Below are 25,220 nucleotides of genomic sequence, written 5' to 3' on the forward strand. Positions count from 1 at the left end.
CTCGCATTAACTTTTAAGGGGACGGTCTCATATGAAATTTTCAAAAAAAACGATTTTTTTGCTCGAATACGTATACATTCAACATTATGTGTATGAACTTTGAACATGAAATTGGATAATATAACGGAAGATATAATTATAGCATCTTATAGTGCGAGACAATACCTCACTAACCCCTTAAGAGTTCATGCGAGCAGGTTTCTAATTTGGAAAAAATTAAGAACTCAGATATTTTTCGACCGATTTTGATCAAAAATAAATTACTGGATGCGGAATTAAATGCTCTCCAGAAATTTCTATTAACACAAAGACTTTTCCTAGTAAAAATGTTAACCAATTTATATATTTTTAATTAAAATATAACAAAATATTGGTTACTTTCATATTGTGGTCAAAAAACAGCATAATACTTTTAACAAAAGAACATAACATAGCATACCGTTGGAAAGGAAATTTCTTCTTCTTTCCTAAACTCCCAAAAACCAGGACCTATAAATCTTCAGAAGATATATTTAAAACGATAGGACCTACAACTTTCTGGAAGGCACCATATTTCTATCTAGCTGTATTATAAAAACAGAGCTGCACTAGCAACTGAATTCCGTCCTAGTATGATACAACCAAATAAAGCGCTAGCTACCATACAGCAACTTTTTCGATGACACCACAACTCTGTAACGAAAGATAATAATTAATACTACGTTTTTGGCTTTCTCAATAGAAAGGTATTGCAATTGCTCTGAAAACCGACTTTTCAACGGAGGGTCGAGTGACATATACCATTTGATTCAGTTCGTCGAGTTCGGCAAATATCTGTGCATGTGTATGTATGTGTTTTTTTAGAGGGCGGTAAAAAAATTTCAGGAAAACCCTGAGACCTGAGGGAAAATGTACAAAAACCCCAATGTCTCAGGGAACGGGTTTGGGCTGCCATCACCCGACCCGCTAAAAACCACTGCTCTTGCCCAGAACCTGATTCCTCCCCGGCACTACCTTACGGCATTACTTCGGGGAGGGGTTTTTATGTGCATAGCACACACTCTAATTCAACTACTTACTAGTTCGTTTCTTCCGCAGGGTTACAGTCCCACTCCTCGACACACCACCAATTCTCCACCATCCACACAGACTCGCAATTTCTGCATGGCAGTCGAAAAGCTGGCTGTGAGTCGAGACTTATTGCTCCTCCCCTACGAAGACAATCTGGGCGGCAAACTTCAGACTTTCTAATTCACCGAGCCCTTCGGCTCCCTTGTGCCAGTTAGCACCGCAACTCCCTTCTCGCACCATTCAGCGCCGCTTACTCGTTGAGCACCAGATTTGTTCGCGAACTACTCGGTCTAGTCCCCGACGATGGACCTAGCCTACTCCTACAGAGAATTCCCCGGCGAGAGAAGTTCTCCCGAAACCGAGCCAACCAACCAGGTGTCGAGGTCAGTTCGGCGATTCCGGTGGAGCAGGGCGTCCGGTTCGCTGATGCCCCAACGACCTGCGACTGGTGGTATCTCGTCGCGGTGTACTCAGTCTAGTCCCCGGCGGTGAATCTAGCTTACGCCGACGAAGAGTTCCCCGGCGAAGGAAGCTCCCCCGATACCGATTCTTCTTTTGTTTTAGCACCACAATTTCTTGAGCCCTTTGGCTTCCTCTCGTTCTGTTTCGCTCTACTTTCCCGATGAGCCATTCAGCTCCCGCCCTCACTTGTTTGCAAACTACTCAGTCTAGTCCCCAACAATGGATCTAGCCTATTCTCCTGCAACCGAGCGGTAGATTTCTCCTGATTCCGATGTTCGTTTTTGTGAGCCATTTAGCTCACCGCGTCGTCCCGATTTACTCGATCGAGTCCCCGGCGGTGGATCTAGCCTACTCAACGGGCCATACAGTAGGTGCTGAGGTCTGTCCGGCGATTCCGGTTGGAGCGTAACTTCCAGTTCACCAGCGCCCCAACGACCCACTGCTAGCTCTGCGACGCGGTCTACTCGGTCTAATCCCCGGCGGTGGATCTAGCCTACTCACGAGCTACCCGGTAGGATGTCGAGATCGGTTCAACGATTCCGGTGAAGCTTGACGTCCGGTTCACAGGCGCCCCGACAACCCAACTCGGTGCTATGTCACGTGCTACTCAACTGGTCCCCGGCGGTGGACCTAGTCTACACAGTTGGAGAGTTCCCCAGCGGCGGAATTTCTCTCGAAACCCGATTTGTGGCTTCTAGTTGGTCTCTTCGCCACTTCCTCTGCAGCTCGGAGAGTATGCTCGAGACCACTCTGTTGAAAGCGTCCCAGGTATGTTCGTCACGGCACATCTCTTCGACGATATACCAGGTATACCCCTACGGACTTCTTCGAACATAGAGCATTCGAAGACCACGTGTTCCGGTGTCTCCTGCACAGTCGCATACTTCGGGCAAAGGGGTGACGAAGCATGCCCGGACAAAAACTGCGTCAAATGGAAGTGCACCTCTCCATGCTTCCTATGTACCCAGGTCGACACATTTGGGATGAGTCGGTGGGTCCACTTTCCTTTCTCCGCGTTGTCCCACTCCTGATGCCATTTAGCCAACGAGTCCGCTCGGACCAGTCTCCTAGCGTTACGTGCATTTCTCCGCTGATAGCATTCCACGTCCTCCGCCAGGGTAATGCAGATAGGGATCATCCCGGCGATAACGAATACTGCCTCCGACGATATTGTTCTGTAGGCACTCGCGACTCGTACGGCCATCAGCCGGAATGTCCTGTTTAGCTTTTCACGGTTGGTTTCCAGGCAGGAACCCCATATCGGAGTATCGATGACGAAAAAGTAGATAGCAGACGTCTCGTGCTGCTTCTCGGGCCGCCGACGTTTGGCATGATTCTCACTATTACGTTCGTTGCTTTCGCCGACTTCTCACAGGCGTAATCAACGTGGTTGTTGAAGCTTAACCGGTCGTCAATTATAACTCCCAATTGCTTCAATGCACGCTTCGATGCAATCACGTGCCCTCCGACGTCGATCTGCATCCGTTGAACCGATTTGCAGTTACTGACCAACAACTCCTTCGTCTTGTGGTGAGCTATTTGCAGCTTGACCCCGTTCATCCAGCTCTCAATCGCATCTATTGTCTCCGTCACCAACACCTCCACTTCTTCAAGTGTCTCACTCATCACCGTTAGTGAAACGTCGTCCGCGAAACCCACGATTTTCACTTTCCTAGGCAGCTGCAGCGTTAAGGCCCCATCGTACATCCCGTTCCAAAGGGTTGGACCGAGAATGGAGCCCTGAAGAACGCCCGCTGTGACACGCAATGACTTCTGCCCTTCGCTCGTCTCGTACAGCAGCACTCTGCTCTGAAAGTAGCTCTTCAGGATCTGGCATAGATAGTCGGGAACCCTCATTCTATGCAGCGATGGCTTCCCAGCTGGCACTGTTGAACGCGTTCTTCACATCCATCGTGACCACAGCGCAGTATCGATCTCCTCTTCGCCTCTGTTTAGATGACTTCTCAGCACTCTCGAGCACTATCCGAATTGCATCCACTGTTGATGCTGCTTTGCGGAAACCGAACTGCATCTTGGACAGTCCGCGCTCACCTTCCGTGAATTTCGTCAACCTTTTAAGAATGATCCTTTCCAGGAGTTTTCCTAGTGTATCCAGCAGGCATATGGGCCTGTACGAGGTCGGATCGCCAGGTGGCTTCCCTGGATTTGGCAGCAACACCAGCTTCTGGACCTTCCACATTTCGGGGAAGTTGCCTTCATATAGGCACTTCTGCAGCACTATCCTGAACATGTCCGGATATGCCAGCATCGCAGCTTTCAGTACCACGTTTGGTATTCCATCCGGACCAGGGGCTTTCTTTGATATGAGGCGCTTCGATGCTTCTGCTAACTCGTCGTTAGTTACTTGCCGATCCGTGTTTGTTCCTTCTTCTTCGCCGTACGGTGTCGGTGGCCATATAGTTCGATCGTGCTTCGGGTAAAGACCTCGACGATTATCTTCAACTTGCTCGGACACATTTCGGCTGGCGTCGTCGGACCCTTCGTTTTCGCCATCACGACTCGGTATGCGTCACCCCAGGGATTGGCGTCTACTTCTCGGAATAGCTTCTTGTGGCACTCTGACTTGCTAAGTCTGATCTCCCGTTTTAAAGCGGCCCTATCTTCCCGAAACGTTGCCTTACGCTCTTCTCTATCTGGTTCCGACCTTGCTCTTTGAGCCCGTCTTCTGGCTCTGAGACAAGCAGCGCGTAACGTACTAAGCGTCTCGTTCCACCAGTAAGCTGGACGTTTTCGCGGCATTGTGGCGTCACAAGCCGCCACATCCTTCTTGTTAGGTCAGCTGCATCCACGTTCTCGGTCCCGCCGTTCGGCCGAAGTGCCTCAACAAAGAGGTCTTTGTTGAAGGCTTTCATCTTCCACTTTCGTTCGCCGGTCACCCTTCTCTGTACTGCCGCGGGGTTCCGTTGACCGATACGGTAGCGAATCGCCTATGCGTATACGTTTCGCATACTCTTCAATCCATGTTCGCCGTCAATGAGGGACTACAGAATGTGACGTCGATGATAGACTCCCTCACGTCTCTCTGAAATGTGCTAACAGAACCTTCATTGCACAATCGTACGTCTAACTTCGCTAAAGCTTCCTGCAGGATACACCCTCTTGTGTTGGTTACCCTACTGCCCCAGTCCACAACCCAGGCGTTGAAGTCACCACCAATGACTACCGGCTTCCGATCGATCAACTGCTCGGTTAACTGCTCCAGCATTATGCTGAACTGCTCTACTGTCCACCATGGAGGAGCGTAGCAGCTACATACGAAGATGCCGTTGATTTTGGCTATCACGAAATCCTCATATGAACGTTGTACCACTTCTTCGTTGGGGAATCTACCCATCACTTGTATCACAGCGGTTCCTGATCTATCCGCAACTCAGTTACCGTTATTAGGGGGGACTTGATAAGGCTCTGCGATCAAAGCGCCATCGCACATAGTTTCTGTCGTAGACTGCCACAACAGTTGCTGTGCGGTATCACAGTGATTCAGGTTTAGCTGGGTCATCTCCATCAGTCGCCTTCTTGTAGGCTGGGCATTTAAAGCCACCCGTCTGATGGTCGTTTCCGGCTCTCAGTAGGCATCTCGATCATCCAACTGTAACTTTACCTACCTCCAGTGCCTTGTCTGCAGCGGTTACCGGTAAACGAATCATCGCTGTCTGCGTTCCTCCGTATCCCTTTCTTAACTGGATCATTGTGTGCACCTCGCCCAGTTTGCACTGCTGCTTTATTGCTCCTCTCAGCTCGTCTTCCGTCGTTATTTCATCAAGGTCCTGGCACACAATTACCATCTCCGAGCTTAAGGCTTTAACTTCTGCCTTTCCACCCATTGATTTAGTTATAGTCTCCTGCAAGGCAGAGCTACTAGTCGTAGTATTCTTCTTCAGCTCGAGGAGCATCTCATTTTTTTGAGTACGCTTGACTCTTAACACGTTTTCCCCCAAATCTTTCAGCTCCGCGTCCTCTCTGACCTTTTTGAGCAGTGCTGCGTACGTAGTTTCGTCATTTGCTTTGACGAGCACGGATTCTCCTTTAGGCGCCTTCTGACGAGCCGAGGGTTCTGATTTCCTCTTCTGCTCCCCTTTTCGCTCCTCCTTCTTCTTTTTCTGTTTCCCGTGTTTCTCGAGCGTCTGCCTCTTTGACTCGCCTGGTCTTTCGTCTCCTGGCGAGGATCTTGTCCTCTTTGGAGTTATGGGAACTGACGTGTTCTCAACTCCAATCTGCCTCTCCTTACCCTGTTTCGGAGGGGCTAGGGGGATAGTGGCCTTAGCCGACGCCAATGCTCGCTCAGCTGAATCCGCCCTCTGCGTTGCCGTATCATACTCTTTCACGGCAGACAGTAGCGCATTCCGGATTTTAATGACCATCTCCTTAATGTCTTTATCGACATTGTTTCTCGTGTCCACGAACTTGTGGAGCTCCTCCACCAAGTGCTTCGCTGCCACTACTTTTGGCGTTTGTGGGGTGTAGCTCATTCCGCTCTGCTCTGGCTGTTTTTGCTGCTGCTGTTGCTGTTGCTTCGGCTTCCCCTCCTCCTGCTCTTGCTGAATGACTTCAGCTTCCATTGGTGGTGGTGACCATACCAACCCACCTCTGGCAAATGGATTCACCGTGCCTGCTCCGTTTATATTGCTTGCTTGTTGTTTCTCCATTTTATTGGGTCCCAACTCAGGGCCGCTATCTCCACTCGCTGCACATAGTCGCCTCTCGCGATCCCATGATTATCTATGCTGGCAAAAAGCAGCAGTGAGGTCATGCAAGGGTTGACACTATGCTTAATGGGGAGTAGTGTTCAGAGGCGGATCAGCGTAAATCGGGAATGCTTCAACCGAACCTAGTACCACCAACTAAATGATGCCGAGTTTCGAATGTGCCCGGAGACCTGCCAGGGTTTTGTTGGGACGGAGGCAGCCATGCTGTTAGCTCACTCGCCATTTCAAGTCGGTGTCATCCTTCCTTACTCAGGGAGTAGAACAGCACGCCTGTCAGCTCAAAGTCGCCATCCTATTCGTGATCCGTGTCCTGTCCGTTGACGTTCGCCATGGCCAGTATGCCATAATCAGGATGTTACTGGCGTCGATCCTGATGTGCCGATTGGCACTCCGGTTGGGCTAGAGCGCATTTATTGCTAAGATCTTAGATTATTGGAATCTTAGGATCTTAGCAGAAGCGGCACAGACTCGCTTCGTCGGAGCTGCTTTCGGAGTTATGGCTTTTTTTAGAGGTTTAGAAGAGCCCAATCCTAGCCCCACCATATCCTAGCAAAACTCCCCAACTCGCAGTAGGGCCGTAGGGAGGGGGTTCGTTAGGCCCCTACACTCCTGTCCTTCCTGTCCCTGGTGCCCCCCCCCGTGTATGTATGTGTGTGTATGTATGTGCGTCTGTGTGTGTATGTAACCAAAAATGTTACTCTTTTTTCTCAGAGATGGCTAAACCGATTTTGACAAACTTAGTCTCAAATGAAAGGTACAACGTTCCCATAGAATGCTGTTGAATTTCTAACGGATCAGACTTCCGGTTCCGGAATTACAGGGTGATGAGTACGATCACGCTGAAAATGTTGATTTCAATAAATTCTGCAATGAATGTAGAAAGGTGAAAATTTTTCCAAAATGTGACCACAACTACTTCGATTTGTAGTATTAGGCCACTAACAGATATTCAAAGTCTTTTTGGCCACCGACGGCCAACCAAACTTTTGTTGACTACATTGAACACTATTGACGGTTCCAGAAGTGCCCGGGAAAAGCGGTTATCTTTCAAAATTAACGAGCTCACATCAGTTTTCCAGAAATGGTTGGGCCAATTTTCACACTTAGTCCCAAATGATAGCTATAATATCCCCACAGATGGCTATAAAATTTCGTACGGATCGCTTACATGGTTCCGGAAATATAGACTAAACCGTCCGGTCACATATGAAATTCCCATAAAGGCCGGAACTCAAATTTTTTTTTCGAATGGGGGACCCCATGAAATTTCAGAAATCGAATTCTTATTTTTGATGCCAAACATCTTTGAAATGCATGAAACGTCTCGAAATTTTTTTTTTATAAATATCGACTTTTTGGGACTTGGCCGATTTCGCTACTTTTTTCAATTCAATATTACCGTGGCTATTTTTTCTTTTGCAAAATTTTAGAACTCGAAGGATTTATTTTCTTGTATATAGTTGTCAAGACGTGTATAACAAAATTATAATGTATACATTTGAAAGCTTTTAATAAATTTAAGCAACTGAAAAATTCTCATGTTCATGATTGAGAAAGGCACAATTGCACCGCTAGGTGGATTAAAACAGGTTTTTTTTCATTTTCCGACCACAATGAACCGTTTTTTTCTTGATCCAATTATCTCGGTCAACTTCCTATGTAGAAACATGACACTTTCACTAGAATTATCGAAACAATGCGCTCAACAATATATGTACATTCGTGCACGAAAAATAATAAATAGAAAATAGTCATACATAGCAAGTATGCGAGCGACACTCACCTTCAGGAACGACTGTTTGGGCCGAAACGCCAACGTACAACGCAATCCAACTAATATTATTATAATATTGAGTTCAACTATAAGTGATCTACAACATAACCTTTACAGATGGCGAATCGATAGACTACTTTTTCTTAAGTCCTCGGAAAATTAACAAGAAAACTCTAATTTCGATAAGACACACCGCGGGGTTATCCTCTTTTGAACGCCAGCTAGTACTGGGTTTACTACCATGGTCAACTTTAACTGCTCATAGGAAAAAAAATCTAAACATTTTTTTTTAAATTTCTCATATGACAGTACACGTGGATTAGTTAGAACTGTTAAAAATGCTAAAAGGTAATTTGGGAAAAAAAATTGGCTGTCCCCTTTTGGACGCCAGCCACTCAATTCATACACATACTTAGTGACTAGACCGGACCACATAAAAATAAAAACGCTATGAGATGTACGTTTTATATGGGCCATGACATAATCATTGGTATTCCAACATGGAAAGTTATATGATAATTTGGTCCCTCGCCTTTCAACCAAGTTTCGCATCTTAAAAGCACAATAGTTTGTAACCCTCTAACTCTTCAGTAAATTGAATCAGCTCATTTATGAAGTCCTGTTGGTTCTAGAAATACGACTAATCCATACGAAAAGATCTTCTTAACAAATTATGTCTCTCACTTTTCACAGAATACACCGAAATGGTCAACAACCTGCAGTTGGCGTTCGAGAAGGCAACTAAAAAGTACTTCGACTCAAACTCGTCCGATGAGGAGCTAACGTTGGAGTATCCCATCTTCAAGGAGAAACCGTTTGCCAGCGGCGGCATTGGCACTGGAAAAAGCTGCAATGAATCAACCAGTAGCAGTGCCGGTGCGAGTAATATCAATAACAACAACAACAATAACAGCCACAACAAATCCTCGAAGGAAAACAAAAGTGGCAATAGTAAGAAGAGTGGCAGTAGTAGTAAGACCGGTAGCAGTGGTAGTGGCACTGTAAAGGACAGTAAAAGTGGTACGGCGGAGCAGACAAAGAATGCCGCTAGCGGCAGTAGCAAGATAGAAGGGAAGCATAAGGATACCAAGAAAATGAAAACTGAGGTCAGTGAAGATAGTTTTAAGAAAAAGCAGAGTGGTGGGGACGGGAGCAGTGCAAAGAAGGGGAAAGTCGATGTACAGTCAGAGTCAAAACTCTATCCAGAAGATTCGAATTCAAAAGGATTGAAACGAAAGCGCAAGGAGAAAGATAAAGTGTTCAAAGGAAAAGCAAAAAGAATCAAAACATTTGAAAATGATAATAAGTGTGAAGACGAAAGTGAATACGATGAAGATGAAGAGGACAAAATAGATGTGAAAAGTGTGAAAGAAAATCGGGAACGGTATCGGACTCCGGATCGGAATGAAGAGAATAAAAAATCTACCACTAAATTAAAGCGCAAGGAAGAAAAGGCGAAGGATAAATGTAGGACAAAAAAGTCTAAAAAAATTGAAAAGAAAGATAATAGAGGGGAAACAGAAAAAAGAGGTAGAAAGAAGTCGCGGTCTCGTTCGCGATCGTCGACGAGATCAAGAACTTTGTCTCCGGTTTCTAGACCACTAAGTTTGTCTCCTAAACCGCTGGTGAAACCTAAGAACGAAGATAAACGGGAAGATATGGTGTCAGTGAAACCAAAACATGGCAAAAAAGCACGAAAGAAAGAACACTTTTCGGAACGGGATGCTGGGAAAACTAGCAAAAAACCTGCGAAGTATCCAGACACATCGTTCAGCTCTGTTTCGCCTTCTCCTGTGAAAAGAAAAGGAAGAAGTAAAGCACAGGAACTAAAGCAAGAGATTTTAAGCGATTGTGTCGATGTGGAGAATGAAAAAGACGAAGATAAAGCACCAGATTTAAGGAAGTTGACAGATATTGACGATACCAGAATACCAGAGAAAAAAAGCGGCTACGCTTCGGAGGATACTGCAAACGAGCACCTAACTGAAGAAGATATTAAAAAAGAAAAACGAAGCAAGAAAAACATACAAAAAACTGAAAAATTAAAAGATAAAATCAAGAGTGAAGAGAAACCGAAAAAGAATAAACTGAAGGGAAAAAATAAAAAATCCAAAACCAACAAAGTTGAAACACCCATGTTGGTTACCTCCTGTAACGAAGACGAAGTAAAACAGCCAGTGATAGAAGTTAAGAACAAGAAGTCAACAGAGAAGGAAATCATAAGTGCCTCTAAGAAACAACCGAAAGATTTTTCCAAGTACACAACACTTCCCAGGGATAGAAGTTCGTCTAGGAGTTTCTCACGATCTCCCAGTCCACTGCCTTCAATTAGGGATGACTACTCTTCATTCTCAGACCATTCTATGGACTTTGACGATGTCAACGATACCTCTATGCAAACAAAGCAGCTTCTCGCTCGACCGATTACGCCCGATATCAAGGACAAATATGATCTCATTAAACAACGACGTCGAAATCAAGCGCTGGTAACCCTGCCAGTCCCAACAACTCCGCCAGTTGTCGAAAAACCAGTAAAACAAAAACATAGAGTTCACGAAACCAACCGAAAGAAACCAAAATCGATTCAACTTCATGATACTAGTCCAAGTGCCTCACCGGTTGCTCTCAAAGAAACGGTAAAGCCAGATGATGAAGAAATCACCTATTCTAAAGAGACAGCCAAGAGCAACAGAAAACGAGATCGCTCTAGTGAATTCCGCACAGAATCTCCAGTTTCGGAACCACCTCCCAAATGGGTTACACCAGAGCAGCCATCTCCTGTTGATAAGCAGCGTCCTTCGTATAAAGTTGAGAAAACGGAGAAGCAGAAAGAAGTCGAAAAGAAGGTGGACCCCAGTGACGAGTACGATTTTGTGGATGACTCTCCTCCGCCGGAAGTTACGACGCCAAAAGTAACCACACCCATTGCTTCGCCTGTCGAAAAGGGATCCAAACCTTTGAAGAACAAATGCGATAACAGCAAAAAAACTAATCAAAAATCAAACAAGGCAAATCCTGTCACCTCGTCGCGACCTAGTGCTGGAGTGGCGAACAAACAACCGAAAGCGTCCGGAGCCAACATGGAAGCACTGGAGTTGGAAACCGAGCAAACATTGAAAGATATCAACAAATGGCTGGAAAATACTCCACGATTCTCGGAATATAGTTCGGCCAGCAATTCTCCATCTCGGTATATAATGGATGAACTAGATGCAGTAACGGCTAAAATTGATGCTGCCGATTTCCGAAAACCAATTACATTGTCGCAACTTCCCGAAGAAGCCGATAAGCCAATTATTCCTTCTCCCCAGTCGGTAGCTCCGCCACCTCTAACTGTGCTTCCTACACCAGCGGCTTCAATGGTTATGTCCCCAAAGCGTGTCACTCCGCCTATTCTTCCTGTTGCGAAGGATTCGATAAAACCCAGACAACCGAAGGAAAACTTAACTGATGTCAATCCATTGAAGGAAGCTACCAACAACATGAGTGCCCCTTCAATTAGACCACTACAACCGCAACCTACACCGTTGTCAACGTTACCCCAATTTCATCCGCCAATTCCGCCGCCTGTAGAGAGACCTCCACTGGGTCCTCCTCCGATTATTCCCCCGCACTCCCAGAAGAAAGAACCCAAAGAAACAAAACGAAAAAGTTTAAAAGAAAAGTTGAGCCAGTTGGGATCACGTAAGCGAGAAACGGTCCAACATCGGACAACCATCGATCGTCTGCAGCCGGGAAAATCCAAAGGCAATCTAATCAGCTCAATTCAGAATCTCAATAAACCGGAGGAGCTGTTCCCATTAGGCGGAGGTGGTGTCGCTGGTAGTGTGAGTAGTGGCCTTGGAGGGTCTAAACTAAAAGAGGTTAAAAATTCTTTGATTGTAAAAACGGACGAATCCAAGCCGAAGCTTAGTTTGGGTACAGTACTGAACACAGCTGAAGGTTTCGGTCTGGGGCAGCAGCATGAGTTTGCCGATGAAAAGAAGGAGAATGTTAGCGAAAGTGACGGAAAAGGAGATGAAAAGGTACTTGAATCATTGAATGTTTCGAATGATGATATTGGTCCGGTAGACAAACTGTTGATTCACGAGGACTTGAAGGCGGCTAAGGCGGAATTAACTAAAACGGAACCAGGAAAGGTGGTAGAATCTCCAGAAAAGGTAATTAAAGCGGCGACTAAATCGGATAAACCGTCGGCGACACCAAATTTGAGTGCTTGGTTCAAAGCCTTTGGTGGGGCTCCGAAGAAACCTAAAAAGGCGGAAGAAGGCGAGGAATCTGCAAACAAAAGTTCGTCTAATGATGGTGTCAAGGGAGTCGATAATACATCCCCCTCGGATGTCCCGATTGTACCTAGTCTGGAAAGCCCTTGCTATCCTTCACTGTCTGCTCCGAGACAAAGGAAAGCTAGTACTGGGAGTACTGTCTCAGAGAGATCTTCGTACAGTCAGGATCCTGATAGTCCTCGAATAGGAATCGATGAGAGGATAGGCGTTTATCCGGCTCCTTATCCGAGCCCGATGGGAGCGTCACCCGTCATGACATCTCCGAAATTGGACGAAACACAGAAGAGTCCGTACCCAATGAACGGAGCGATCAAGGTAGGCTTCTATCAGGACACTACGACCAAAAGCAGCCCGGAGAAAAGCTGTAGTCCAAGAGATTTACCGTCACCATATCCACAATACTCTCAACATTTGTACACTGCTAATTCCGGCATAAGTGGTAATAATTTGTACGGAAATTATTCGTATGGGACGAACAGTGCTGCTACTAACAACCCTGCAGACAGCTTCAAAAACTATGACCAATACAAACAGCCAGCTTCTCAAGAATCGGACTATAATTCATCGATGAGCCCTAGTACAAATCCCAACTCACCGTACCACAATCAACAATCTTCGCCCTACCAACAGCAACCCAACTCGCCCTATCAGCAACAACAAAATCAAAACTACAATCAACCCATTCCATCACCGGCCTCTTCGGGACCACTATCTCCGTACAGTAACACTTCACTAGCACCTCAATCGTCAGTACAACAAAGCCCGGCCCAATCCGTTAGTGGCCATTCGCCTTTCAACCCATCGCCGACGTCGCCTTATCAAACACCTCAACATCAATCTCAAAATCAACAGCCACAGTCGCAGAAACCAACCCAAACGCAGCAGCAACCATCGCAACATTCATCGAAGCCAAATACTCCGATTCACCAAAGCCCCAACTCACCGTTCTCTCAATCGAATCACAGTTCACCATACTCACAGCAGGATCCAAACTCACCATACTCTCAGGGCCAACTGTCACCGTTTCAACCTATGTCGCCGAAACCTCCACAATCAGCCGTTACGCAAGGAACAACAAACAACAGTTTACAGCTGGCGCCACCAATCATCACTCCTCAGCAGGCGGCAGCTGCTGCAGGAGTCACCTTGCCAGAGTCACCGGTGAATAATCTATCGCAGCCACAACAAACCTCTCCACAGCAACAGCCACAGCAAGTTCAACCCAGTGGATCTCAGCTGTCTCATCAGCAACCTCAGCTTCATAACCAGCTCAATACTCAGCCAAGCTGGAATCAGCAGCAGGCGTACAACCAATATCCTGCAGCTGGCACCGTTGCCACTGACAGCTCAGCTATTGGTATGGGTTCAAGCCTTCCGGCTCCCGCCCACATGCATCATCTTCAGCAGCAACCCCAGTCACAACCTCAACAACAGCAACAGCCCCAACCAGCTCATCACAATACCCAGCAGATGCATTTAATACCCCCACAACCACCACAGCAGCAGCAGCAACAACAACAACAACAACCACAACAGCAGCAGCAGCAGTCTCAACAACAAATACACCAACAACAATCGTCCTTGTGTGCCCAGCAGAATCTTCAACAGCAACATCTGAACAATCTAACACCAGCTCACAGTCAACCGAGCGTCCAACAGCAGCACAGTCATTTGAGCAACCTGCTGAGCAACAATCCCTACACATCCAACTACGGCCGACAGGCATATGAACCGACAGGAGCCACTTCGCAGAGTCATTCACAAGAAGGTGCCAGCGGCAATAAGAATCAACAAACCAAAGTACCTGAGCTTATCAATTTGGGCTACAACAGCAGCGGTAGCAACGAAAGCAGTAACAACAGCAAGATTCAAACTTTGCAGCAACAGCAAGAGACTCCCATGAATATGGGAAGCAAGGCAACGGAAAGCGTCAAAGAGAAGGAACTTGCTAAGCAACAGCAAATGTTTGAACTTATGGGAGCAATGGGTTATGGTAACCCAATGGACATCTCGAAGAGCAAAGCATTTGATATGTTCAATCGAGCAGCTACAATGACATTCCCGAGAGCTTTTCCTCCATCGGCTGGTGGTGGTCCTGGACAAATTCAACAAGATGGTGGAAAAATTACTTATGGTGGAGCAAACTCGACGGGCTACGATCAGATGCAGACCAATACCAATAAAGCTCACGATATGAGTGGTACAAATGTCTATGGCATGACACAGCAACAGTCTCATCCACAGCAAACAAAGACGAATCAGAACGATTTGCTTTCTGCTGGCAACCTTCGAGGAAATTCAGCCGGGTATGACCAACGGCCTCCTACCAATGTTTCACAACAGCAGCAGCACAGTAACATTGATCTCAGCACCGGTTATAAGTCATTCAGCGGACAGTCGGCTCCCTCTCTAATGGACCCTGCATTACGTAATTTGGCCTCTCTATCCTCGTTGTACCAAGCTGACGAAAGATTGCTGGGTTCTGCCCCCGGATCAGCTGGATACTACGATAAGAACATACCTCCAGCAGCCCATATGTTCGGTAAGAATCTACCCGCGGATCCGTCTTCCACAGGTGGATCGGTTGCATCCACATCAGCGCTGCAGCAGATGTTCAACACTTCTATGGCTACGACGATGGCCTACAATGCAGCTGCTCGCGATCAACCATCTGCCTATGGATCAAACTACCTCCAGCGAAATGATTTGCTTAGCCAAGCACAGAAGGTTCCATTGAATATACCGTCAGTACCAAATCCTACACCTATTCCGACAGAACCAGTTAAACCGAAACGTGGTAGAAAGAAGAAGGAAACCCAAGACATGCTGCAACAGCAGCAACAACAAATGCAGCATCAGCAACAAACTCATCAACATCACCAACAGCAGCAGCAGCAGCAACCCAACGTCGCCCATCAAGGTTTCCAGTCATATTCTGGACTCAAAACGTCACACCCACCCAGTTCTTCCAGCAATCATTCAGTAGCAACCTCGAGTACCCCCGGCAACGTTGCATCCAATCCAAACTCAGAACCATCTGCTATATCCCTGAAAACAGCGAACGTGGTCCCAGGCAGCGCTTTCAACTTCGGGCCAGGACCCACTGGTCTCAGTCTTCCATCGAGCCTTTACAACGAAAATTCTCCGTATCTGGATGAATTTCGCAGTAATCCCAACCCGTACCCGTACCTTACATCTAGTCATCCCCGAGGACCATCTGCGTCTTCCAGTGGACCATCGGACGGATCGGACAAAGTTGTTAATCCCACAGCTTCTACCGCATCAGCTGCGGTAGCAGCGGCAGCGGCTGCAGCTGCTGCTGTTCATCAACCTCCCCCAGCTGCTTCCCCTTACCACCAGTTCCTTTCACACCCATCATCCCGCCCATCGCCATATCAATTCATGAACCAGTTGGACCCACTCCACCAGCAGTACATTCGGCAGGAGGAACTACGCGCTCAGATGATGCTAAACCAAAGTCTCGGTTTGGGTGCTCCGGGTGCCCATGGGCCACCGCCGGGAGCATACGGACAACCGGGTGCCTACCATCCAGCGTTAGGTATTCATAAACCGTACGATGCCATGAATTCGATGAACCGACCACCCTGGCTATAACAGCAACAGGAAGTCACCAACGTGACACCGGTGATGGAGGAACCCCCCAACCGGTCAAAAATTGTTGGTGACATAACGGCGGCTAATGCCGAACGCGAATCCGCTATCGTCAGTTGTGGCGGTGGTGGTGCCGGCAGTAGTGCTTCCACAGGAACACGTAGTGAATCCGTGGCGTGGGATGCCCGTAGGAATCAAAATCACAACTTCTAGGTCGTAATGTGAACATCGTTATCTCGTAAATGTTGATTTTAGTAGTGATTTTATTTTTTAATTAAAGTTTGTTTTTAAACTGGGATACAAGTTTTCTAGAATAATGGATAAAAAGGATGTTATCCAAAAACAAAAAAAAAGAGTTTTTAAAACCATAGATTACTGGTTAATGGTCGAGAAGCAGAAGAGATTGTACTACTTTTAGCATAAACCATTAGAACTAGACCAGTTTATATAACTTGAAAACGTTTTTCGTTCTGGAAAAATAATTTCGTTTTCTGGTTGAATCTGTCTGCCACTTGGCAATCGGACATTAAATCACCGACAAGTTGACCCGTGGTTGTTTATGTGTATAAACTCCTTTGGAAACTGCGCACATGCAAACAAGGTGTTTTGTTATCTACCAATTTACATTTAAGGAAGTGCTTGTCACAGACCCACACATAAACTGGTTTGTTTGTTTAGTTTGCTTGTGTTTATGAAACATTCAGATCATATTTACTTGCTGAAAGCGCGGGTAGCTGTTTTGTCTTTTCACTCATTCTATATTTCTTCCGCACTAGTTTCTTTGTGGCAATTTTTTTATTGAAATATTGAACGGATAAATTGGAATAACGCACTATTTGTACGCTAACTTCTATCACACAAAAAATCGAAGTAGATATAGCGAATGAAACCAAAAATAATTAAATACCTATCACGCTATCGAATCAACATTTTGTTATAAAACGGGACTTTTACATTGTTTGGTGATTTCGTGTTGGACTGCCGAGTATCGTAGGTATTCGTAATATAAGTGTGCAATATCCAGCTGTTAGCTGCGCAGAGGTATTTTGTTCACTCTGAATAATATCTCATGCACAAATCACATTGGATTTATTTTTTTTTTTTTTTTTGTAAGAATAAGCATTGCAGTATATAAGTACCTTAGATCACGTTTTATTGTATGAATACCGGCATATTGCGCGCCTGAAAAAAATCCATCGTCGATCCATGTTTAACATTTGTTATCCCACTTGCTTAGCCTTGATTCCACAAAGTGGTAATTGAAGCGAAGAGGCATATTAAAAGTAAAAGTAATGTATTATTTTCATAGTGGCGAGTATAGATTAAGCAGGGCAGCCTACCCACACCTCTCCCAGCTTTTCACTGTTTGTTAAATGTTGTATTTTTGTATTGTTTTATTTCTCTTATTATCGAGTCTACCAAGATCTTAGAATTGATAAACTTAATTTAATGTATATTGTGGAAATTGTACATTGTGTTTCGATAGATTAGCCTCTTGTGTCTTAGTACACGCGAACCAAATGAGATTAAACCAAGGGAAATGGCAAAATTTACGGTTTCAAAACAAATGTCTATCTAGAATGAACCACCTTGCTATTCTTACTTGATTGATGTTTTTCTCAGTTTATGTGGATCTGATCCCTTTCTAGCTCCAGAACAGAACGATCGTGTCAGGTAAACGACTCACACAAACTAATAAACCAAAAAAAACGGTCTTTTCGCGTAGGATCTCCTTCTAATGCCTTAATGTGAACCAATAAAAACATCGTAGACACCACGACAACAGGAAATGTATATCATTCACAAATGGTAGGTTAACACGAATGAAAAATTTTGTTTAGACGCAACACAAATATCTCTGCAACTTAGTTGCGGACTATTCATCCAACCGTTCTATTATTCCTTCAAAATTTTGAACGTACTAGACGTTCCACTCGAGACGGATCAGACATTAATTTTTTTCTTATTGTGTAAATATAAATAGTAATAAGATAATCGTTTTCGAACAGAATCAAAATATCGTAAGCGTGTAAATATTGACATTAAGTTGCATAAGTTACACGGTACGGTACGTGAGAAATACACCCTTCAAACCAGAAACCCAAGATTTATTTTTGGTCTTTTCAAGAAAAAGGTAGATCGTAGAAATTCTGTAAGATTATTTGTGTTGAAGGAAAAAAACGGAACAAAAACATACAAAAATGTTCACTGCGTGTAATAGAAGGTAAGATTAGAAATAATAAGGTAAACATTAGAAAGCAGAATTTATGTTTACAAAATTTGGGTAATAAAATCATGTTGATTAATAATATGTTTAGCGGAGTAAAAAAATTAAACGATATATACAATAATCGATTTAGTTTTTTACATACTATAAACCATTTACTGCAAAAGTAAAGCAAAAATATATTATTATTGAGAAGGATAGTGTTAAAATAAAATAGTGTGGAAGTAGTAGAAAAAATATACAAAGTAAACTGTGAATAAGACATGTGTAAAATTGCAAACAATATGGAGTAAATATATTTAAAAAATAAACTGATTGATATTCAGTACTTTATTCGATGACTCCACTTTCTAAACAGTGCCCATAATGCAAATTAATAAATTATTTTAATATAATACGCTGATTACAGTTCTAGTTATGTGAGGTATGCAAAACAGGCTCGATGGAACTACCCAAGTCAGTCTTGGGTCACATACATTTAGAGCAGCATCAGCTGTTGCTTCAAGTTGTTCTCAACCTCTATTCGGCAGTGTTCACGGCACCACCCGCGTTACGGCTTGTTAAAGCCAAACTGGTGGGTGACAGCCTTTGTTGATTTTATGTTCAGGTAGAGTAGAATGGGATCAAATAGGTATGGGGGTACAATAGGTATAGGACATTAGCTTTGCTATATTATTGCAGAGGTTGCTCATCTTGTGTGAATTGGATACACGGTAGAGAACATCGTTGACGACTGTCATTTCCGTTGTTACCGTGGATCAACTGCATTAGTTACGGCGTCATTTAGGTTTTCGCGTGATGTTCTGCAAAAATGCATTGTCTTTCGTCATCTGTACAGTACATTTAATCGGTGCTGGGTCATTAGGCCGAAAGCCGGTAGGCCGAATGTCGTTCGGCCGAATGCCGTTAGGCCGACTGCCATTAGGCCGAAAGGGTCATTAGGCCGAAGGCCATTTGGCCGAACGGGTCATTAGGCCGAATGGGTCATTAGGCCGAATGGGTCATTAGGCCGAATGGGTCATTAGGCCGAATGGGTCATTAGGCCGAATGGGTCATTAGGCCGAATGGGTCATTAGGCCGAATGGGTCATTAGGCCGAATGGGTCATTAAGCCGAATGGGTCAGTGGGCCGAATGGGTCATTAGGCCGAATGAGTCATTAGGACGAATGAGTCATTAGGCCGAATGGGTCATTAGGCCGAATAAACAATGATAAATATGTATTGCGGTTGTAACTGAAAACTTTCAATGAAGGGGGACTTTTTACGATTTTTTAAAACTTACAATAATAATGTTTAGAATATTTACAACACCTTTCTCGTTGCTGTAATGGAACAAATAAGTGAAAGCGACGCCTAATGTGGCTACGCCACATCGCTTTATGTCAAGTGCTGTCCGACATCGCTCCGCTCCGTCGGACTTAAACTAAAAAAAAAGCCCCTATGTTTGAGTAATCCGGGCAAACGAGTGGATCACAGGTTTTCTTGCGAGAGGCCGCCGCTTCCGACGGCGGGTCGGCGGCCACCTCGTCCGGCGGATCCTCAGCGGCTTTACGCCGCTTCGGATCCTTGTCCTCGGTTATGCGGCTAGGCCGCATGCGCTAGAGCAGTGTAACAACCGAAAAATAGTTATAGCTAGTGGTTATATTAAGTTAAACTGATTTTTTTTTATTTTAATTTTCTTTTATTGCCAATGCTTTTTATAAATGGGATTTTATTTTGAAATATCAATCATTGGCAATATACTTTGGAGTTGATTTTCTGATGAACGGTACATTCTGAGAAATTTTTTCCGGATATTGATATTATAATCAGAATGGTTTTGTTTGGTAATTTCTAGGGAAAACTCTTCGACATTATATTTTCTAGGGAATGTTTAGCTAAAACTTATAGAACCACGTTGGACTCTATCTGATTGCAGTTAACATCGTATATTTTATTTCGGAAATGATTCCTACAAAAGCAATAATATATTCATTAATTGCATAGGTATTAAATTTTTAACGACTTTAAGGAGTCGTTCATTCTTCTGAGCGTATTCATTCCTCTATGCGGTTCTTCCTCCAACAAGGAACACATTCGCCCACACACTACCAGCTATCTGTCCAAACGAAGTTCGTCAATCGTCTTCCATGTTCTCACATGCGGTGCTCCAACAAGTTTCGACTGGTTATGCCACGTTTCGACCTGGTTTGTTGATAATTCAATACATTGGAATATACAGATCAAAAAGACGGAGGGTATATAGGAAGACAGCGCAGCGGGGACTAACTAGCTAACGATCAGAGGTTAATCGAGACTACCAGCTCACAAAGAAGTATTCCAAATTCCATGGTACATCGTATACTAGATCTTTTGAAGTAAAGAAGAAAGAACGGTCCCTTCAGTTTTTGCGGCCTTGACAACCAAATTTGATGATCGAATTTTCAATCAGGCTCGTAAAGCAGGTAGCAATTGTTTATTGTTCGTTGCTAAGCTCGTTTCTAGGATCGTTGCTATATGCATCTGTTATTTTTTACGAGCAAAAATGCGTAAAGATATTTAAATCATGCAACTCCACCGAGATTGGGAGAAAGTAGCTCGTTAAATGGACTAGGAAAATCGTCAATAGAATGGTGAAGCGTGAGGGAATTAAGTACTCAAAGGGAGGTTCCACTTGTACTCGTAAAGAAATTTTATGACGAGATGTTTTGAGGCGCCTGCTAATATTAAAACTGATAGCGAATATGCGTCATTGTGCCAGAGAGACCTTATGACGCACTAGGGGTACGTTGTAAACATCGGAAACAATTTGGGTTGAAACTTTAATTTTTCGGACGTTATGACATACACTCAATTTTTGATCTCATGACATACGGCTTGTGTATCTTAGTGTTCCGGACGATACATGCAATGCTAATGAATAACGTATTGGTATCCGCAATCAGCAAATTAAAAAAAAAGTTTCTAAATAAAATACATATAAATAAACCCATCACAACCGATGTTAAGGAATATACAGCACTCTCCAGAGAAAAGCCAAGCACCTTCGATTATCAACGCGTCATCTCAATAAGTCTCTGAAACGATGCTTTTAATCAAATGACATTCAGCGCAATGGTACATACGTCCTAATGAGCCATTTGGCCCTACTGCCTCATTCGGCCTAACGACCCATTCAGCCTAATGACCAATTCGACCTAATGACCCATTCGGCCTAATGACCCATTCGGCCTAATGACCCATTCGGCCTAATGACCCATTCGGCTTAATGGCCCATTCGGCCGAATGGCCCATTCGGCCGAATGGCGTTCGGCCTAATGACCCATTCGGCCTAATGACATTCGGCTTTATGACCCATTCGGCCTAATGGCGTTCGGCCTTGCAGCATTCGGCCTAACGGCTTTCGGCCTAATGGCCCGACACCATTTAATCAATGTAAAAAAAAGAGTTTTTTCTTACGTAAAAATTAATGCTGAACACGAGTTTTCTGTTGGTTTTTCGATATCTTTGTTTTTGACATCAACATAAAGCATACGCTTGGGGGTACGATAGGTCAGCCGTTTGGGGCTACTGATTGTCTCACAGCTAGTCAACCACGTGAGATGGAATGAACAACTTCAATCCCACACTCATGCGACGACGAGGGCACATGCTTTTTTCGCGGTTTCATGATTTTTCACATAACTTGCCACTTCTCTTTTTCTTACCTGAATGACGTCAATTTTATTTTCGAATAATCTACAGTATTAATATCTTCAAATAAAACTTGAACCGGTGAATTTCTAGGCGTGTACATTGTTTAATTTAACTTCGAATATAGCGACCTATCGTACCCCCAGATTTTAAACACATCGGAAAAAGTACCTTCGCCTTATTGGATTTAACTTGAAAAATATTTAGCCAGGCATAAAAACATTATCGCCAAAACGTTGCCAGATGTATAACCTTTCCAACGAGTGCTTGTTTGTCAAAATCAGTGACCTACTTGACCCCACTCTACTCTATATTAAGAAAATGATAAATTGTAATTCAATAGAGCTCCTCGCTAAGGAAATGGCGGATTCGACGACAGAGATTTTGATTCTATGAGACGATCGATCAATGGTGTCGAAACGCCCAAAGAGATTAGCCGCGGTAAGCTGCAATTTTGTAGCTATCGCGCGAGTTTTAAGAGGGAATGAGACACTCAAATGAAATATGTAAGTAGCACTAACACATATATCTTATATGTACAATTTTACTGTACTGGGATGGCGCAAGATCTGTGGCCGTCGACTGGCATGGTCCATTCTCGGTTTCGGATCAAAGTTGCCAATTTTCAACTGGTTTGTTTGAACTTAAAAGAGGGACAAATCTTAAATCTTACCCTACTATTTTCAAACGGCTGTTGTTCGTTGCACCATTCATTCAAACATCCCAGTCACTCAATCATTTTCAATTTCATTGACCTCTACCCTGATTAGGTTTTTAAACAAAACTATCCAGAATATACTTCACTTTGTTCAAGTATGCATTAAAATGCTAAATATGCAGGGTTACAACCCCTGGTGAGGCATCCATCCGGAGATTTTTACTAACATGAGATAGGCTTCAAGAAAAAATTGAATACACGCTGAAACCAGTCAGAAATTTGAATCAAACCGATCTCTCGGCATTTTAGAGCATTTTAATCGATTTTTATAACCTACTCAGTTGAACAGAACAAGTTTATTTCTTTGAATCCCTATGTATCAGGAATCAGTAGCGACTGGCTCAAATGGCACGTTCCCATACTGATCTGCGATTTGCGCCTCGCCATGATTTGGCCTTTCGTCATTTCTCTGATAGGCAGGATTGGGGAAGTGGTAAGGTGATTGTGGTGAAGGTGGTGGTAAGGGATAAGAAAAATAACGACACAGAGACAATACGGAATTATTCTTCACTCCCAAGGGAATAAAGACACTTCTCGATGAGGGGATATATCAGCACCCTCGAGGGGATATTGAGATAACAGAACGAATACACCCCCGAAGAGATACTGTCAATCGAATTCGGCTTAAACCGATTTATGTTTATAAACATTCGCCGTGACTTTTTGGAACCCAAAGTTAAGTTTATAACCCTTTTTCGCAAGAAATTCCAGAAAACGGTCGTCGATACTGCAAAAATACTGCTGTATTTTCTCTGTAAGCGAGTTGATTCTCAGAACTTCCCAGCAAACTGCCCACGAACCAGAATTGTGGAACTCAAGAGAACCAAACAATACCATACCTAGCCAAACTCACTGAAACTGGGGATGAATGAGTTAGTAGGGATTGAAAGGAGACACCCGCGAAGATCTTTTTACAGATCATCCTTCAGAGCAATCGAAAAGTGACCTTTCTCCAACCTTGCTTGCACTCGATAAGTATTGAGACTCGAAGACTCTATACAATGAGCCGAAGCATTGTTGAAGAGAGTACCTCTGCGGTTGTGCTTCTTTTCTTTGTTGTTGATCAATTTGTTCCCCATTTTTAAGGATTTAGAAGGAGCAACTACCAGTATTCACACCTGATGTTGTGTGAAGTGACTCAAATTCCCCGAAAATCCAAAAAGGATGTAAACGCATCAACGGTTTCATCAAAACGAGTGGAAATTTACAATCTAGCAAAGTCCACACAATTAAATTCAAGTTTTTCTACCATTTATTCAAAATTGAATTATCACACAGTAGCACCGCAAGAGGTTGCTACATCTAGGCGTCCAAATGATCAAAGACGATGTACTTATGATCAGATAGCAACGGTTCGAGCTCGTTGGGTACGAGCCAGTTTGCAAACTCATGCGTAATACAGTCAGAGCAAAGAGTTACATCTAACACCTCTTCTCTGCCAGATCGTGCGAATGATGGATGATTTGCTACATTAAGTATATGCAAATTTGAGCTGCTTAAACAGTCCATCAATTCGGAGCCTCTCAAATTGATATCTGAGCTGTCTCAAATTATGTGGTGGTTATTTGGAATCATAAGAAGGTGATGATTCATTCTGCGGCGAATATGCCGAACAATAGAAGTTTTTCCTGTTTATGTTATCAACATTGACTGTAACAGCACAAATATCACTAGTTTGAGGTCGGTTAAAAGATAGGCGTAGATCGCACTTAACATGCACGAGGCATTCAGCATGGATTTGTCATGCCATTTTCTTGTAAGCTACGAAGACGGGGTTAAGTAGCCTTACAACATAGAAGGTTCCTTCATGGAAATACGGTTCTTGAACCTATGAAAGGTTTTGCTTCCTGCACAAGGTGGGATAGATTCATAATGGCTGTACGTCTATGATGAAGATTTATTTGGACTACTCGAACCATGGTCGATCAGAGCTTTGCACATTTCATCACCGGCACTTATTGTACAGCTACTAGAAGATACCAAACACGTTGGCTTATAATCGCCTGTAGCGAACCCCGAAGTGGGCATTAGTGACATGACCATCATTTGAATCTCACGATATGCGAAGAAACAAACGTTCACTGTGTAAGAGATTCGCTTAACACAGCTAAAACAATACCCACGACACTCCGTGCGCGACTGGCATATTTTAATCATACCAGTCATTCAGTCCTCGGCATGGAGAAACACTTAGATTCGAGGAGTCTTCTTTTCAGACGCCTCTTACGATATGGGATCTGGAGCCCAGTGGATCAATTCTTGACTGAGATACTTCAACACGGCCCCCAAGCTGGTTTAGTCAGGAGAAAGATAATAGACTGTTATCAACCTCCTAGTGGACCACAGCCACATCTGTTGTTAGTCGCTTCTTACGACATAGGAACAGAAATAAGTGGGTCAATTCTCGGCTGAAAGACTTCGAGAGATTTGAGCTCGCCGGATACCACACGGCCATGGATTTATTACCTACTCAGTTGAACAGAAACAAGTTTATTTCTTTGAATCCCTTTGTAACTCTTCAGGTTATCAATTTAGCACTGCATGTAAAATTACCAATTTGTTTTGGCAAAGCATAACGCGCACCACTTGTCTGTACTGTATCGTTCCCATTAAGCTATAAATTGTTCGCATTTGCAAACCATTTTTCGGTTTAGATAGATGAACAATTTATCTTCCACGACTAACCACAAAG

General features: G+C 44.0%; 1 protein-coding gene across 5 annotated transcripts in view; it reads left to right on the forward strand.

Moving 5' to 3' along the window:
* The window catches only part of LOC131689249 (protein split ends-like), a 45,179-nt gene extending 26,730 nt beyond the window's left edge, over nt 1–18,449 (forward strand). For all 5 annotated transcript variants that reach the window (XM_058974209.1, XM_058974207.1, XM_058974212.1 and 2 more), the window contains one exon: nt 8,707–18,449. In XM_058974209.1, the coding sequence (XP_058830192.1) occupies nt 8,707–15,914 (7,208 nt within the window). In that variant the 3' untranslated portion in view covers nt 15,915–18,449. The remainder of the gene's footprint in view (nt 1–8,706) is intronic.
* Nucleotides 18,450–25,220: the final 6,771 nt, after the last annotated feature.

Source organism: Topomyia yanbarensis, chromosome 3 (assembly GCF_030247195.1).
Source record: "Topomyia yanbarensis strain Yona2022 chromosome 3, ASM3024719v1, whole genome shotgun sequence".
NCBI lineage: Eukaryota > Metazoa > Arthropoda > Insecta > Diptera > Culicidae > Topomyia > Topomyia yanbarensis.